Source organism: Astyanax mexicanus, chromosome 23, assembly GCF_023375975.1.
Source record: "Astyanax mexicanus isolate ESR-SI-001 chromosome 23, AstMex3_surface, whole genome shotgun sequence".
Lineage (NCBI taxonomy): Eukaryota > Metazoa > Chordata > Actinopteri > Characiformes > Acestrorhamphidae > Astyanax > Astyanax mexicanus.
Window position 1 is genome coordinate 20,430,614 of NC_064430.1, and position 17,884 is coordinate 20,448,497.

Consider the following 17,884-nt stretch of genomic DNA (forward strand, 5'->3'; position numbering starts at 1 on the left):
CAGCCTTAGTGGAAATAAACAAAAGTGCATTACTCACCCAAATAGACAGTTTTTAGGTGATAAATCTGTGAAGATTAACATCCAGGGCTGGTTTGACTTGTTTTTGAAGAATTACAGTTTTGTTTACGCAGCTTATTTTACAGCACCCAGCAGTGAGCAGTGACCTGTTGAATTAGAAGGAAAAAACATGGCTGTTCCTTACTAGTGTCACATAATGCACCTTATAATCCAGTGCGCCTTATAGGGTGAAAAATAGGGTATACCTATTCATGAAACAACACTGGGCATGGAGTTCACTAGAGCTTCACAGGTTGCCACTGGAATTCTCTTCCATTGCATCATGATGACATCACAGAGCTGAAGAGCATCTGTGAACAGCAATTTTCATGTCTTGCCACAGAAGCTCAGTGCTTTTTAGGTCAGGACTTTGACAGGGCCATTCTAACACATGAATATTCTTTGATCTAAATCATTCCACTGTAGCTCTGGCTGTATGTTTAGGGTCATTGTCTTGCTGGAAGGTGAATCTCCTTCCCAGTCTCAAGTCTTTTGCAGCCTCCAACATGTTTTTTTTTTCTCAAGGATTGACCTTTATTGAGCTCCATCCATCTTCCCATCAACTCTGATTTGACCTACTTTCCTGTATCTGATGAAAAAAATAAAATAAAAGCATCCCCACAGCATGATGCTGCCACCACCATGTTTCACAGTGGGATGTTTGTTTTTTTTCAGGGTGATGAGCATTGTTAGTTTTCCAACCTGTTCAACCCTGCAGTGTAAAAGTGGCTTTGGATTCTCCTCTTCACTCTTCACTCCAGGCCCAGAGCAAATTGGCAAAGCTAGAGAATACTTTTTTTTTTTTCCAGGGGATGTTCAATGTCATGACCTCCTCATAAGTGTTAGTCTAGACAGATTTTTGCAGTAAGTAGAGTGTACGGTGTGTGTGTGGGTGGTTTGGGGGGGTGTCATTTTTTCGGTGTCTGCTGCTTAATCAGTGGAAGAGCAGATGGTGTTATACAGTGTCACGAGTTTGCAGTTTGCCACCTTCACTTACAGTGACTGATGGTGCCGTCAGTCCGCAGATAAATATAGCCGCTAAGCTTTGCTGCCCTATCATTTCTGACCCCCAGCTTTGCTGCCCTATCATTTTCTTTATCCCTAAAGTCTGGCCGCGGTGTCGTTTTTGACCTGACATTTGCTCTTTTTTGGGTTTCTGGGGAACTGCCATCAGTGCTTCTGCTAGATCAACAGGGGACGCACAGGCTGATCCAGCAGAAGCATTACGGCATGTTTATCGTGGAAAACTGATTTTGTTTTTTCTTTATACACAGTGGTAAAAAAGTGTTTACCCCCTATAAACTGTGATTAATCACACTTTTTGGAAAGCTGAGTTCAATGTTACTACTAACCACAACCAGGTCAGATTACTACCAAACCTGTAGAATAAATTAATCACTTAAATAGAACCTGTCTGACAACATGAAGCAGATAAAAGATCTCAAAAAGCAACACATTATTGTGCCCTTTATCTAAAGAAACAGAGTCATTGACAAACTACCAGTCTGGAAAAGGTTACAAAATCATTTCTAAGGCTTTGGGATTCCAGCAGACCACAGTAAGAGCTATTATTCTCAAATAGAGTAAACATGGAACACTGGTGAACCTTCCCAGGAGTGGCCGGCCGGCTAACCGAAATTACTCCAAAAGGACATGAACAACTCATCCAGGAGGTCACAAAAGAACCCAGAACAACATTTAAAGGGATTGCAGGTCTCACTTTAGCCTCAGTTAAGGTCAGTGTTTATGATTCAATAAGAAGATTGAGAGACTGGATGAAAATGGCAACCATGCAAAAGTTGATGATCCCCAAAACCTTAGGTAAATTTTCTTTGGACTTATGTGACAAAAGTGGAGCTTTTGAAAGGTGTGTCCTGTTACATATGGTGTAAAATCAACACATCATTTCAGAAATAATACTGAATGTAAAACATGGTGGTGGTAGTGTGATGGTCTGGGGTTGCTTTGCTGCTTCAGGGTCTGGTAAAACTTGCTGTAATAGATGGAACCAAGCTTTCTGCTGTTTACCAGACAATCCTGAAGGAGAATATCTGACCTGTTTGTGAGCTCAAGCTCAGGAGTACTTGGGTTCTGCAGCAGGACAATGACCCAAAGCACTTTTACTTTCACATTTTAGGTTATCTTCGTCTGATATTAAAGTTTGTTTGATTATCAGAAAACTATCAGTATGACAAAAAAGCAAAAACAAAACAAATCTCTGTGAATACAAAAGTATTCATACCGCTTTTTCACATTTTGTAACAAACCTAAATGTACGACATGGCCGTCCACCCAAACTGACTGATCGAGCAAGGAGAGCACTGGTCAGAATAGCAGCCAAGAGGCCCATGGTCACTCTGGAGGAGCTGCTGAAATCCACAGCTCAGGTGTGGGAATCTGTCCACAGCTCAGCTATTAGTTGTGCACTCCACAAATCTGGCCTTTATGGAAGAGTGGCAAAATGAAAACCATTGTTAAAAGAAAGACTGTTGTTAAAAGTGCTGTTTGCAGTGTACCACAAGCCATGCTGTTTGGCCTAAATGCAATGCGCTGTCTCTGGTTTAAAACTGGAAAGAAGATTCACCTTCCAGCAAGACAATGATCCTAAACATACAGCTGGATCAAAGAATTTTAATGTGTTAGTTAATTTTGTAAAATTTCTTATTCTTGACTGGACCTGAAGAGCTTAAATGGAAAAAATAAAGGGTAAAAAAATGAGAGTGTTCTAAAATGTTTGACCAGTAGTGTATATCAATCCTAAACAAACTGCAACTTAAAAAAACTATAATGAAACAATATTTAAAACTGATGTTGATACTTAAAAACCACACAGACATCTTAACCATTACCTATTCTATTTTGTTCTTTTTAACCCAGGATGTCCTGCAGCACTGGCCAATCAGGGCTGCCGGAACCCCACTCTGACCTATCAGGGCTGCATGCGCTCCATCGTCGTCAACGGCCACCCAATCGACTTGTACCGCGTGCAGCAAGGCCTTCTGGGAAACTACAGCGAGCTCCAAATTGACATCTGTGGCGTCCGGGACAGGTACACTTCGCTTTGAAATGCTAATTGCGCTAATCCTTTGATGTGCTAAGTAGCGCCGCCGCGTCTGAGAGGTGATTCCTACTTGCTTATTGGGACAAAGTGAATGACAAGGGCACAACAAAGTGTCAAAACAGCAGGCGTGTCACGGGAACAGGAAGATGCTGGGATGAGGGAGATGATTCCCACACTCTTCGCTCTTTGCGAATCTCTGGAACGAGCTAATTGTCGCTATGCTAATCACCTGTGTGGGGCGGATGAGGACCCGTGGCCGTCGTTTTACAATTTGCATGTATTAAACAAGTCGCCGATCGGCCGATGGCGGCGGTTCGGAATGATGTACGTAACCTTTAGCACGTTGTGTAGGAGATTTGAATGGGGAAAGTAGAATTTGTGCTAATTAGCAAGTGGGAGAGTGGAGATTAGCGCCATTGTTTAGAGAAATAGCACCTCTGCAAGTGGTACTTACCGCGCTTGTGTCTGTGTGTGTGTGTGTGAGAGTGTGTGTGTGTGTGTGTGTGAGAGTGTGTGTATGTGTGTGTGTGTGTGTGTGTGTGTGGGAGAGTGTGTGTGAGCTCTCTTATCTCTTTGAAACACACAAAAGCGAGGTGATATGAACGGATAGCTGAAAATAGCGCAGCGTACTGCTGTTACCACCACCTACGCTCCCATTCAAAATCAATACGTTCAGTATCATAATCCATATAAATATATAAAGTAGCTCACAGCACTTGAACAGAATTTTAAACAGAGCTAAGAGAGATGATTTTCTGTCTCTCTGTGAGTCTAGATCAACTCTTTTTTGCGTGCATAGACTAGGCTAGAGTTAAATTTGAGCTTTGAAATATTCTCAATAATTAATAATTGCAATTCTCAAGAGTTACTGCACAGCATAAAGTCACACTTTGCACTACAGGAAATGGTAATTCCATTTAATCAACTTTTCTCTACTAAAAATCAAGCTACAGATCACAAAGAAACATTTGAGAATTTACCTTTACTTTGGTTTCACTTTCTCCTTTGGGGTTCAAGTGCAACCAGAAACAAGCTTGAAGGTAAGAAGGCAGACCATAATATTGTAAATAGTGAAAACATACTGCAACACAATAAAAACAATAAGCGAGCACTTTTAAAAAAACGATACGTTTCTTTGCTTTTACCAAATTGAAAACCTCTGGAATATAATCAAGAGGAATTGCTTGAATTTTTGCAGCAGGAGTAAAGGCATAAAGTTATCCAAAAGCAGTGTGTAAGACTGGTGGAGGGGAGAACATGAAAACTGTGATTAAAAAACAGGCTTATTCCACCAAATATTGATTTCTGAACTCTTAAAGCTTTATGAATATGAACTTGTTTTATTTGCATTATTTGAGGTCTGAAAGCTCTGCATCTTTTTTTTTTATTTCTCATTTTCTGCAAATAAATGCTCTAAATTACAATATTTTTATTTGGAATTTGAGAGAAGTGTTGTCTGTAGTTTATAGAATAAAACAACTAATGTTCATTTTACTCAAACATAAACCTATAAATAGTAAAATCAGAGAAACTGATTGAAAAACTGATTCCAGAGCTGTATGTATATATAACTAAAATAAAATAAAGCATTTAAAAGCTGGGACTGGGATAGATAGATAGATAGATAGATAGATAGATAGATAGATAGATAGATAGATAGATAGATAGATAGATAGATAGATAGATAGATAGATAGATAGATAGATAGATAGATAGATAGATAGATAGATAGATAGATAGATAGTTTTTAATTTTATTTGTTATAGCACCTTCTGTTAGAGGGAAGAAAAAGTGAAAGAGTGATTTTTTTGTTTTCTGTCACTCTTCTTTCTGGCACACTCAGTCAGGTTTTCACTGCAGCTAATGCTCCTCTTTGGCAGGGGGTAAATAGCCATTGGCAGGACCGGCTGGACCACGAATTAGCCCCTGGACCGGGCTCCTGGCACTGTTACTGCCCAGACAGTGTTTGGAGTGTGTGTGTGAGCATGTGGGTGTGTGTGAGGGGTCGGTGTTTGTGTACTGTGTGTGTGTGTGTTTTGGGTGTGTGTGTGTGTGTGTGTGTGTGTGGGAAGCTGTTGTTTTAGGATTGAGTCCATTGGGCTCCAGGTCACTTGTAAGCTTGTAGAACAATGTTTTAGAGACACTAAACCCTAAATTTCATTTTTTTTTCAATAACAGCTGAATGTGTTCCTGAATGTGAGCTTATAAGCCCCTCCCACCAGCAACAATGCAACACATGCCTATACATAACACATCTGAACCATCCCAAGTATAGACTCACCTTGCTCCACTAAATTTAATGTCAAGCCCCTCCCCTCACCACCATATATAAATATAAGCCCCTCCTATCTACTAGACTGAGATTTCAAGACCCTCCCTCACCTACTTCACATGAAGTATAAGTATACAGTGTCTTGCAGAAGTATTCATACCCCTTGAACTTTTCCACATTTTGTCACCTTACAACCACAAACTTGTATTTTAATGATGTAATGTAATAACAAAAGATTGGGAGAAGGACCACGCCCGAACCCTACGTTCTAACTCCACCCCGTATCAATCAACCGCCCTATAAATACCTGCCCTAACTAACTACCTTTCGTGGCGAAAGTTCGCAACCCATCTCCTCCCCAACAACCCCCCCCCCTCTTCTAATCTATCACTTCCTATTAAATAAAAAGGGGGGGATATAAATGCACGCTCCTTTAGCACGCAGTTAGGAACTCCAGCCCAAAACTCCCCGAGTTCCCTCTCCTTTTTCCTTCCTTTCTCTACTTCATTTAGGCGTGGTCCGCACTTAGCAAATTGAGATTTTAAGTGATGGACAAACACAAAGTATTACATAAGTGTGAAGTGGAACGAAAACAATACATGGTTTTTAATATTTTTACCAAATAAAAATCTGATAAAAAAGTGTGAAGAAGTCACTTAATTAGTTACTAATTAGTTACTAAGAGTCCAGCTGTGTGTAAAATGTAGTCTCAATATAAATGTAAACACCTGCTCTGTAAAGCCCTCTGTGGTTTGTTAGAGAACACTACTGAACTAACAGCGTCATGAAGACCAAGAAATTCACCAGACAGGTCAGTTGTGGACAAAGTTGTAGAGAATTTTAAAGCAGGGTTTGATTAGAAAACATGTCCCAAGCTCCGAGCATCACAAGGAGCACTGTTCAATCCATCATCCAAAAATAGAAAAAGTTTTCTACAACTGTAAACCTAACCTAGCAAGACATGGCCATGATCCACCCAAACTGACAGCTCAATTAAGGAGAGCACTGGTCAGAGATGCAGCCATAAGGCCCATGGTCACTCTGGAGGAGCTGCAGAAATCCACAACTCAGGTGGGAGAATCTGTCCACAGGACAACTGTAAGTTATGCACTCCTTTATGGAAGAGTATCAGAGCTACAGTGGAAGGGTTTATATCAAATAATATTTATGTATTAAAAAATGGCCCAGTCTTAAATTACATTGAGCTTCTGTGGCAAGACATGACAATTGCTGTTCAGAGATGCTCTCCATCCAACCTGGCTGAGTTTGAGCTGTTTTGCAAAGAAGAATGGGGCAGAAATCTCAGTCTCTAGATGTGCCAAGCTGCTAGAGACAAACCCCAAAGCACTTACAATTGTAATTGCAGCGAATGGTGAAACCAAGTAAGGTGATGCAAGCAACTTTAAGACCCTCTCTAACCCCACTGATAACACTAAACCCCTAAATGGCTAAAAGCCCTGACCCTACACCAAGTAAACAGCTTTGAGCCCCTCCCTTCACCACCAGATATAACTATCAATGGACACTTTAAATGGAGGTTGTTGCTGTTGTCTTTTTTACATTGCACACAATGTTTTTGTGTGATCAACTGCTTTGGTTTTGCTTGGTCTACCTGTTCGACATCTGTTAGTCAGTACACCAGTGACGACTTTCTTCTTCGGGACATTCAGAACGATTGTTCTGGCGATGAACAATATTTGTGCTCTAATGGTTTCTGATTGATTTTCCATCTTCTCTCAGCTTCACAGTTGCTTGTTTTTCACCCATAGAAAGCTCTCTGGTTTTCATGTTGGTTATCAGATCCAGATGTGAATAAAATACTTGAAAATAAAAGCTGAGATGTTGGTATTTTGTCTCATATTCATGTTTTAATATTAAACCCAAATAGTTTCAAATCTACAGCCTCACTGTACCACTACTTTTGGAAGGGACTGTAATTATAATAAGGGCGTCTGGTAACACTTTATTTTAAGGAACACAAACTAGGCGCTTATTAATGTTTTATTATTTGCTTAATAAAGCCTTAATTAGACATTTGTAAATGATTTGTTCACTACTTATTAGGCTTTATTCTATGCTATAAGTGTTAAAGGTGCTTAATTAGCGGTCTGTTATGTGGAAATTATTAATAATGGCTGTATTAGTTCTTATAGGGCACTATAAACTGTTATGTTAGCACCTTGTTAACCAGATTATTAAGCATTAATTATTAGCTAATGCTACATGTTATTAGTGTTTAATTGGCAGCAGTTTGATCTATGTGAGTTTGGCAAGGTTATAGCTGTGCTGGATGTTTATTATTGAGTTAATAAGGGGTTAATAAGTCACTAATAGACCAAGAAGTGTACCATATTCTAAAGTGAGGTTCTGGTTATCACTAATTAGACACCAAAATTACAAAATAAACATTTAATAAGTCAATCTCCATCACAATCTAGCTAATACAAGCGTAAAAAGTCACTAATAGACCAAGAAGTGTACCATATTCTTAAGTGAGGTTATGTTCATGCAAAAATGCAATTGTCCTAATAAAAAGAACAGAAAACATCTTTATTCTCTATTGAATTCAAGCAGTTTTATTTTCTGTTAGATGTAACATAACTGTTTATAGTGCACTATAAGAACTAATACAGGCATTATTAATCGTTTCCACATAACAAACCACTAATTAAGCACCAATAACACTTAATAACACAGAATAAAGCCCAATAAGTAGTGAATAAATAATTTACAAATGTCTAATTAAGGCTTTATTAAGCAAATAGTAAGACATTAATAAGCGCCTAATTTGTGTTCCTTCAAATAAAGTGTTACCGTGCCTCTACATTATAAAAGTAAAGAAAATGAACGTATCTCACATGATGGACCACACTTAGAGTGTGTGTGTGTGTGTGTGTAAATGGTGTGTGTGTGTGTGGGCAGGGTATAAATCAGATTTTTTTTTGCTGAATTATCGCTTTAAGACACTGGAGCCTGTAAATGAGCTCCCCACCGCAGGCTCCTGTGGGATGAGTGTGTGTGTGTGTGCATGTGTGTGCATGTGTGTGTGTGTGTGAGAGTGTGTGTATTCTGGAGAGCAGGATCTTAGTCCTCTGGCTGTGTGCCCAGTTGGCATTGATCAGGCCGATAAAGCCGCAGGCCGCCAGGTGGGCATGGAGGGAGGGGGTGCTAGGCTAGGTTAGGCCATGCTAGCTCTTCATCAATAATTTACATATCAGAGGAAGTCCACCTCTAATCAATGGGCTTTGATGTCGGCGGCTAACGTTTCCACAAAGACAACGATCTAAGCAGGGTCAGAGTATCTAGGGTTCCACATACGATCCAAACATCAATTTATTATACCTTATACAGTACAATACATTATATATATATATATATATAGGGTCAAAAGTATTTAGACACATGCTCCTCAAGTGCATCATCTGGATTCAAGGGTATTAAACAGGAGTTCATCCATATAGATGTTGAAACTTTGCTGTATGGGTGATTTAATTGCATTTAGTTAGTATACACAAGCAATAGTAAAGTCGTATGTTAGAAACAGAGGTGTTAAATAATGAACAATTTTTAATCTTTAATTTTCCTAAAAACTAAAGGTTTGTATGAATTTTGCCAGTCAGGTTATAAGAAACAGAAAAGCCACTTCACTAAAGTGCAGAGTTATACAGGAGTTTCAGTTTATAGTTCTCCAGCATTAAGACTCGAGCAGTATTAGCATTAGCCGTTAACCACGTTAATCGCTAGCTCTTTTGCCGTTCAGAGGTGAGTATTATCGGCCTGTAGCCTGCTGCTAGCCCCAGCTAGCACTGCTGGAGCAGCATTAGCATTAGCCGCTTACCATATTAAGTGCTAGCTCTTTTGACGTTCAGATGTGAGTATGACCGTAGCCTGTGTGTTTACCATGTTAAAACAAGCTATGTCGGATGAACCGCTAGCTAATATTGCCCTGGCTTATCGGAAAACACAGAGGGTTCCTTGGTGCAGCGCTTGTGGGGTGGCATTAGCCGCTAACTTTGGCTAGCCTTAGTGGAAATCTAGAAATCTAAGCTTACTGTAAAAAGACGATAGTGCTTTACTCACCCAGTATATAATATATATTTTTTTTAGGAAAGAAATCTGTATAGATTAACATCCAGTGCTTGTTTGACTTTAAAAGATTTTTTTTTAAGAATGACAGTTTTGTTTACTTAGCTTAAGTTGGTGAGACCTGTAAAGCTAAGCTAAGTAAAGTAAAAAAAAATGTAATTAGAAGGAAACTATAGCAACACTGATAGTGTTTTTTTTTGTTTTCACATAATTATCTAAACTTTCTACTCATTACATTTAAAAAAATAGCCTTGTTACTCCTATTTCCTTTCAGCTTGTTTTCATTCCATCTTCTCAATGTAAACAAAAAAAAACCTATCCAGATGAATCTCTCCGTCCAGATAGAGTGAATCTGATTGTGATTGGATGTAGAGAAGTATAAACATATACCATTCCAACACCCTATTGGTTTATATAATCCATCACGCATGCACACATCACACTGCCACACTCCAACAAGAACATAGCAGACGTATGTTGCCTAGTATAAAGGTGATCCATTGCACATGCTTAACAGAACTCGAGTAAACTCGAAAAGTCCCAAATGTGCATTGTACTAGCATGCATTCATTTTGAATGGGTATATATGCTGCTGAAACAGGGAGCCTAGTGTATCCCATAATTTGAAACATTTCCATTTTAATATAACATCATCGCTTTTACACAGGGCTATTAGAAAAATGTGTTTTGGGGAAGAGGCGGGATAGTGTGTTATTGACTCCTGTGGAGCAGCCCAAGCTTTTGCCCTAATGACATTTTTTCCCTCATCCATTACTTTCACTATTATACTTTAAGCAGTTTTACACTTTTACTTAAATACTAAAAAGCTTGAGTTGACACTTTAACTCCTACAGAATACAGTATGTTTAAACCCTAGTATCTATACTAGTATTTATACTATTTATGCACATTCTACCTAAGTAAAGAATGTGTATAATTTTGTCACCAAAATAGCTGCAGACAGTCGCTCAAGAAATTATACGTTTGTACAGGTTGCAGTTTGGCTTCGGCTGTGTCCAGAAACCACAAGTTACTTATTTTTCCTAACGATCCTCCTTATTTGTGTTGTGATAGTGAACTATATGAAAGTATAGATGTATAGATACGTATATATGGGCTCCTCTATGCAACTGTCAAAAAATAATTATTAAAAATAAATGTTGCCAACAAGCCAAATTTAGAAGGCATCAGGTTTGGAGATATTCTTGGTTCTTCTTCTTCCTGCCAAAAAGATTCTCAAGCCAGGAGACTATGGGGAGCATTGCAAAAGCTTAAGTTTTTGTGTTTTATGAAGATTTTTGTATTGTATAAGTCATCCTCTTTTTAGAGCTTTAGCCTTTTTTAATTGATAGTTCAAATCAAATCAAATTGTTTTATTGTCACATCACAATATGGTTCATTAAAGTTTATATTGGACTGCGGACTGAACACTGCTACTGATTGTTTAGCAGCCTGATGGCCTGAGGGAAGAAACTCTCTCAGAACCATCTGGTGCTGGTCCTCATGCCTCTATACCTCTGATACATCCACCCCCATGTTTCACAGCTGGCAAGGTACTCTTTTCACAAATCTACAGCACTTGTTTCCAAAACTCTTTGGCTTCTCTAGATGTTCTGTAGCCTCAGGTCACAGGTAACATTTCTTCGCATGACTCTACAATAAAGCATATGTTTGTGCAACCAATGGTGCACAGTAGACTGGTGCATCACCTTCTTGACCAAACCTTACAACATGTTCTTCACAGTTGCGCAGGCGTTTTGATTTACCTTTCTTACCAGCATAATAGAAGTTCTTTTTAAAAGTTCCCTTGGTGTTGACTTCCACAGTTCCCCTGAATTGCCCTTTCTTAACAGTCAGTGCTGTATAAACCACAAGCCTAAGACTTAAGACCTTTCTAAAGACTTCCTCTGGCTTGAGGGCATCGATTGCTTTCGTTTTCAGATCTTTAGACAGTTATTTGGGGAAGCCTCTCTCTGCTAGGTGTAGCAGAGTACAGGTTTCGAAGTTTGATGGCCTTTCATAAAGTCCAGCCTCACGACCCTCAGCTTTCTGCCGACGTTCCCTGAGAGCGGTGTTATCGACGCACACTTAATATGATGAACGCTGTGTGTACTGCAGCCTGTCAGCCGGAACAGCCGGAACACTCCAGCTTCTCTTTCTGGATCAGATTATACACACACATCACTCCTCCACAAACACACTCCTGCACACAGACATACAGAGAGAAAGAGAAGAAGAGAGAGATGAACTGGAGCTTCAGATCTAGTCTTTTAATGCTTTTTAAAGGAGTTCTCCAGCATTTCTCCACATAGTCTCTATCTGCTGTATCTGTAGTCTACCATCGATTACTGAAGGACATCATTTCAACACGTTTTCTGAAAAGGAAAAAAAAAATCAACGAAAACTGAAAGTGAAAAAAACATTTTCGTTAACTGAAACTAATAGAAACTGTATTTATAACTTTTCAAACACCAGGACCGAGTGGAGGCTCGTTAAGGTACCTGTTGAGCCCCATACGTTGTCCAAGCTTACCTTTTGTGGTAGAACTGCCATAGAACTGCCTTAGTATTAGGTTCAGCTCAGCCTTTTCAACTGTTCCCAAAGTCATTTTGTAAGAGCCAGTCCGTAAAGCACTTTGTCCAACTGGATTTTGCTCATTTCGAGCCAGTTCTAGCGCATCCAGTTGCCCTGCCGTCACGTTTTTGTGGTAATGGTAGATTCAGAATTTAATGTATGTGGACGGCAAGTGGTTCAGCGGTCTAAAGTGCTGCCACTTTGAGCGGGAGATCGCAGGTTCGAACCCCTGCTCATGCAGCTTTGCCATCAAGCTGCCGGCGCTTAGAGTGGGTGGGTAGATGGCGCTCTCTCCCCACATCACGCCTAGGGTGATGTCCGCAGCACAGAGCGTCTGTGAGCTGATGTACCGGAACCGAGTCGCTGCGCTTTCCTCTAAGCTCGCTGGCTGCTCGGCAATGCTGCATCAACAGCAGCTTGAAAAGAAGCGGTGGCTGACTTCACATGTATCAGAGGAAGCATGTGTTAGTCTTCACCCTCCTGGTGTGTTGAGGCATTACTAGTGATAGGGGGAGTCCTAGTGAGTGGGTTGGGTAATTGGGGACAAAATGGGAAAAAAATTAGAAATAAGATTATAAAAAAGAAAGAATTTGATGTACGTGTGGAGTCGCACTCTTCTTCAGAGTCTGTCCAAACTGGCTGCAGGTCAAACATTATGTTAAAGACATCCATTTGATTCATTTTTGCAGGTTGTATGAGCACATATAAAAATGTGTATATGCCGTTTTTTTGGAGTGATACAGATTTAGTGTGAGAAGGCTGTGCTGTTCTCAACCAAGAGCACTTCTCAACCAATCAGATTGTGAGGCTGAGAAGCACCGAAGCTTCTCCTAAGTAACAGAATAAGTAATGTGAGGTGTGGAGTGCGGTTCTGAATCTGGATAAGGGTTCTCCTTACATTAATGAGTGTTTAATGATCAGCAGAAACCTGGCATTAGATCAGCCGCAGCACGCTGCCAAGACCGTAATTCAGTTTACCAGATTGATGCGGCGTAGTAATGAGGTTTAACTCTTCGCTGTGTGATCGTCCTTATGATTTAGACTCTACAGGAGCCTGAGAGATACATTCACTCAGACTCTACACTGCCTGGCCACATTAGTGGAAACACCATTTCTTATAGCCCCTTGACCTTGTTGGTTAGTTTCTGGCAGTGGGAGTTTCCAATAAATTGGTCAGTGTCTAATCAGACAAAAAAGAATCGTAGGAAAACAATGGGTATTGTTGGATATTGATTATTGAATGATGTGTATTTCCAATAAAGTGGCCATTGTGGGTAAGTGCACAATAGGTGTTTTCTAATAAGTGACCAGCAAGGGCACAGGAACAATGGGTGTCTTCAATAAAGTAGCCATTGAGGTAAAGTGTACTACGTGTGTTTCCACTAAAGTGGCCAGCTAGGGAACATGCACGGTGGGTGTTTCCAATAAATTGGCCATGAAGGGAATGTACATAGTGGGTGTTTCCAATAAAGTGGCCAGCAAAGGCACAGGAACAATAGGTGTCTCCAATAAAGTAGCCATTGAAGTGAAGGGTACTTTGGGTGTTTTCAATAAAGTGGACAGCAAAAGCAGAGGAACAATAGGTGTCTCCAATAAAGTAGCCATTGAGGTGAAGGGTACTGTGGGTGTTTCCAATAAAGTGGCCAGGAAGGTAATGTACATAGTGGATGTTTTCAATAAAGTGTCCAGCAGGGGAACATGCACAGTGGGTGTTTCCAGTAAATTGAAGTAGCAATTGAAGGGAATTGTAATGTGGGTGTTTCCAATAAAGTGGCCAGCAAGGGAAAGTGCACGGTGGTTGTTTCCAATAAAGTGGCCTGCAAGGGAACGTGAACAATGAGAGTTTCCAATAAATTGGGCAGGAAGGGAATGTACAAAGTGGATGTTTCCAGTGAAGCGGCCAGCAAGAGAACATGCACAATGATTGTTTCCAGAAAGGTAGCCATTATAGGGAATTGTACTGTGGGTGTTTCTAATAAAGTGGCCAGCAGGGGAAAGTGCATGGTGTTTGTTTTCTTTGAATTTGCATGCAGGGGAACATGCACGGTGGGTGTTTCCACTAAAGTGGCCAGCAAAGGAGAGTGCATGGTGAATGTTTGGAATAAAGCAGGCATTGAGAGAATGTGCACTCTGGGTGTTTCCAGTAAAGTGGCCAGCAAGGAAATGTGCACAGTGAGTGCTTTTCAAGGGGAACCATTAAGGGGAAGTGAATAGTGGATGTTTTCAATAAAATAGCCAGTGATGATATGTGTTTCCAATAAAGTGGCCATTGAGAGTACATGTGTGGAGGACGTCTACGGTAAAGTGGACAAAAAAGTCAAAAAGGGCATGAAGGGTGTTTCCAATAAAGTGGTCAGTGGAGGAACTTGAGTGGTGAGTGTTTCCAATACAATAGCCATTGAGGTGAGTGAGAGTACATGTATGGTGGATGTTTCCAATAAAGTGGCCAGTGAGGGAGAGTGCATTGTGGGTGTTTACAGTAAGGAGGTCAGTAAGTGAAAGTGCTTTTAAGTTTATAATAAAGTAGTGGTTCATCATTTCGTTTTCAGTGGCTTCTTATTATGATGTTTTGGATTGTTTCTGTGGTATTAGATGTCTGACTGTGTCTGACTGTTTCTGTCTCTCTGACTGTGTCGTCTGCAGGTGTTTGCCCAATTACTGTGAGCACGAGGGCGAATGCTCACAGTCCTGGAGCACCTTCCACTGTGACTGCTCCGGAACCGGCTACACCGGAGCTACCTGCCATAACTGTGAGTACAAACACCTTTCTGTACACACACTACCACTCCCTGTGTTTACACACACTGGCCACTTTATTAGAAACACCCTTACCATACCTTGTGCTTGCACTTTCTTGCCACTTTATTAGAAACACCCAGCTTGTTTTCCACTCTCTGGCCACTTTATTAGAAACACTTATACTGTACCTTCTGGCCACTTTATTAGAAACACCATTACTGTACCCTGTGTTTCCACTCTCTGGCCACTTTATTAGAAACACCCATACTATACCTTGTGCTTCCACTCTCTGGCCACTTTATTAGAAACACCCAATACTGTACATTGTGTTTCCACTCTCTGGCCACATTATTAAAAAAACACCACTACTGTACCTTGTGCTTCCACTCTCTGGCCACTTTATTGGAAACACCACTACTTTATTTTGTGGCCAGTTTATTAGAAACACCCAGCTTGTGTTTCCACTCTCTGGACACTTTATTAGAAACACCCCTACGGTACCTTGTGTTTCCACTCTCTGGCCACTTTATTAGAAACACACCCACCTTGTGTTTCATCATTGGCCACTTTATTGGAAACACCAACCTTACACATTCTCAAATAATCACTTTACCATTATTTAGATTCCATTCCTGGTCACTTTATTAGAAACACCCCCACACCATATCTTGTGCCTACGCTCTCTGGTCATTTATTAGAAACACATGCTCTGTTTTCTGAAGTGATTATCTGTAACTATAGCTTTCTTCTCTCTGTTCAGCCATCTTTGAAGCTTCCTGTGAGGCTCACCGGCTGACAGGAAGTGCCTCAGGATTCTTCTCCATTGATCCAGATGGCAGCGGTCCACTCAGGCCCACCGTCGTCTACTGCAACATGACCGGTGAGCAAATAAACTCTCCAACTTTAAGACCCAGGGGGAATCATACATGGGTCAGCACACTGCTGGTAGGACAGTGACCACAGGAGATGTCTTTCTCGGCTGCTGGCAGTGTTGGTTTATTTTGTTTACTCTCCTAAGGCGAGAGTTGAAGAGAAAAACAAGATCAAGCTCGATTTCTTACTTACTTTATTCCCTCTTTACAGATAAGAGTATTTGTGGTGCAAGTCTTTGGTCTTCTGAATCATGTTTCAAATCTTAGAAATGCAAGACTGAGTCAGGTTTCTAGGTTGCAAGTTGTGAGTCTATGGGATGCATGAATAGTTTTGAGTCTATTGGATGCAAATTTGAATAGTTTTGAGTCTATTGGATGCAGGTCTGAATAGTTTTGAGTCTATTGGATGCAGGTCTGAATAGGTTTGAGTCTATTGGATGCAGGTCTGAATAGTTTTGAGTCTATTGGATGCAGGTCTGAATAGTTTTGAGTCTATTGGATGCAAATTTGAATAGTTTTGAGTCTATTGGATGCAGGTCTGAATAGTTTTGAGTCTATTGGATGCAGGTATGTATAGTTTTGAGTCTATTGGATGCAGGTATGTATAGTTTTGAGTCTATTGGATGCAGTTATGTATAGTTTTGAGTCTATTGGATGCAGGTATGTATAGTTTTGAGTCTATTGGATGCAGGTCTGAATAGGTTTGAGTCTATTGGATGCAGGTCTGAATAGTTTTGAGTCTATTGGATGCAGGTCTGAATAGTTTTGAGTCTATTGGATGCAAATTTGAATAGTTTTGAGTCTATTGGATGCAGGTCTGAATAGTTTTGAGTCTATTGGATGCAGGTATGTATAGTTTTAGAGTCTATTGGATGCAAATTTGAATAGTTTTGAGTCTATTGGATGCAGGTCTGAATAGTTTTGAGTCTATTGGATGCAGGTCTGAATAGTTTTGAGTCTATTGGATGCAGGTATGTATAGTTTTGAGTCTATTGGATGCAGGTATGTATAGTTTTGAGTCTATTGGATGCAGTTATGTATAGTTTTGAGTCTATTGGATGCAGGTATGTATAGTTTTGAGTCTATTGGATGCAGGTCTGAATAGGTTTGAGTCTATTGGATGCAGGTCTGAATAGTTTTGAGTCTATTGGATGCAGGTCTGAATAGTTTTGAGTCTATTGGATGCAGGTATGTATAGTTTTAGAGTCTATTGGATGCAAATTTGAATAGTTTTGAGTCTATTGGATGCAGGTCTGAATAGTTTTGAGTCTATTGGATGCAGGTATGTATAGTTTTGAGTCTATTGGATGCAGTTATGTATAGTTTTGAGTCTATTGGATGCAGGTCTGAATAGTTTTGAGTCTATTGGATGCAGGTCTGAATAGTTTTGAGTCTATTGGATGCAGGTCTGAATAGTTTTGAGTCTATTGGATGCAGGGATGTATAGTTTTGAGTCTATTGGATGCAGGTATGTATAGTTTTGAGTCTATTGGATGCAGGTCTGAATAGTTTTGAGTCTATTGGATGCAGGTCTGAATAGTTTTGAGTCTATTGGATGCAGGTCTGAATAGTTTTGAGTCTATTGGATGCAGGTCTGAATAGTTTTGAGTCTATTGGATGCAGGTCTGAATAGTTTTGAGTCTATTGGATGCAGGTCTGAATAGTTTTGAGTCTATTGGATGCAGGTATGTATAGTTTTGAGTCTATTGGATGCAGGTATGTATAGTTTTGAGTCTATTGGATGCAGGTCTGAATAGTTTTGAGTCTATTGGATGAAGGTATGTATAGTTTTGAGTCTATTGGATGCAGGTCTGTATAGTTTTGAGTCTTTAGGACGCAATTCTGAACAGTTTTGTGTTTATGGGACGCAAGTCTGAATATTTTTGGGTCTATTGCTATAGGATGTCTATAGGATGCAAGTTTAAGTAGTTTTGAGTCTTTAGGATGCAAGTTTGAATAGTTTTGAGTCCATTGGATGCAAGTTTGAATAGTTTTGAGTCTATCGGATGCAGGTCTGAATAGATTTGTGTCTATTGGATGCAGGTCTATATAGTTTTGAGTCTTTAGGATGCAAGTTTGAATAGTTTTGAGTCTTTAGAACGCAATTCTGATTAGTTTTGAGTCTATTGTATGCAAGTCTGAATAGATTTAAGTCTGTGTTTGGCCTTGGGTCTCTTGGGTCAGAGTCAGTCATGTCAAACAAGTGCACACAATGTTCTGTTG

At 40.0% G+C, this 17,884-nt stretch overlaps 1 protein-coding gene across 1 annotated transcript in view; it reads left to right on the top strand.

The window, feature by feature from the left end:
- Window positions 1-17,884, top strand: part of cntnap5b (contactin associated protein family member 5b) — a 149,712-nt gene that overhangs the window by 93,480 nt on the left and 38,348 nt on the right. The window contains exons 10-12 of the mRNA XM_049471072.1: window positions 2,935-3,106; window positions 14,694-14,800; window positions 15,550-15,669. Of these exons, the coding sequence (XP_049327029.1) occupies window positions 2,935-3,106; window positions 14,694-14,800; window positions 15,550-15,669 (399 nt within the window). The remainder of the gene's footprint in view (window positions 1-2,934; window positions 3,107-14,693; window positions 14,801-15,549; window positions 15,670-17,884) is intronic.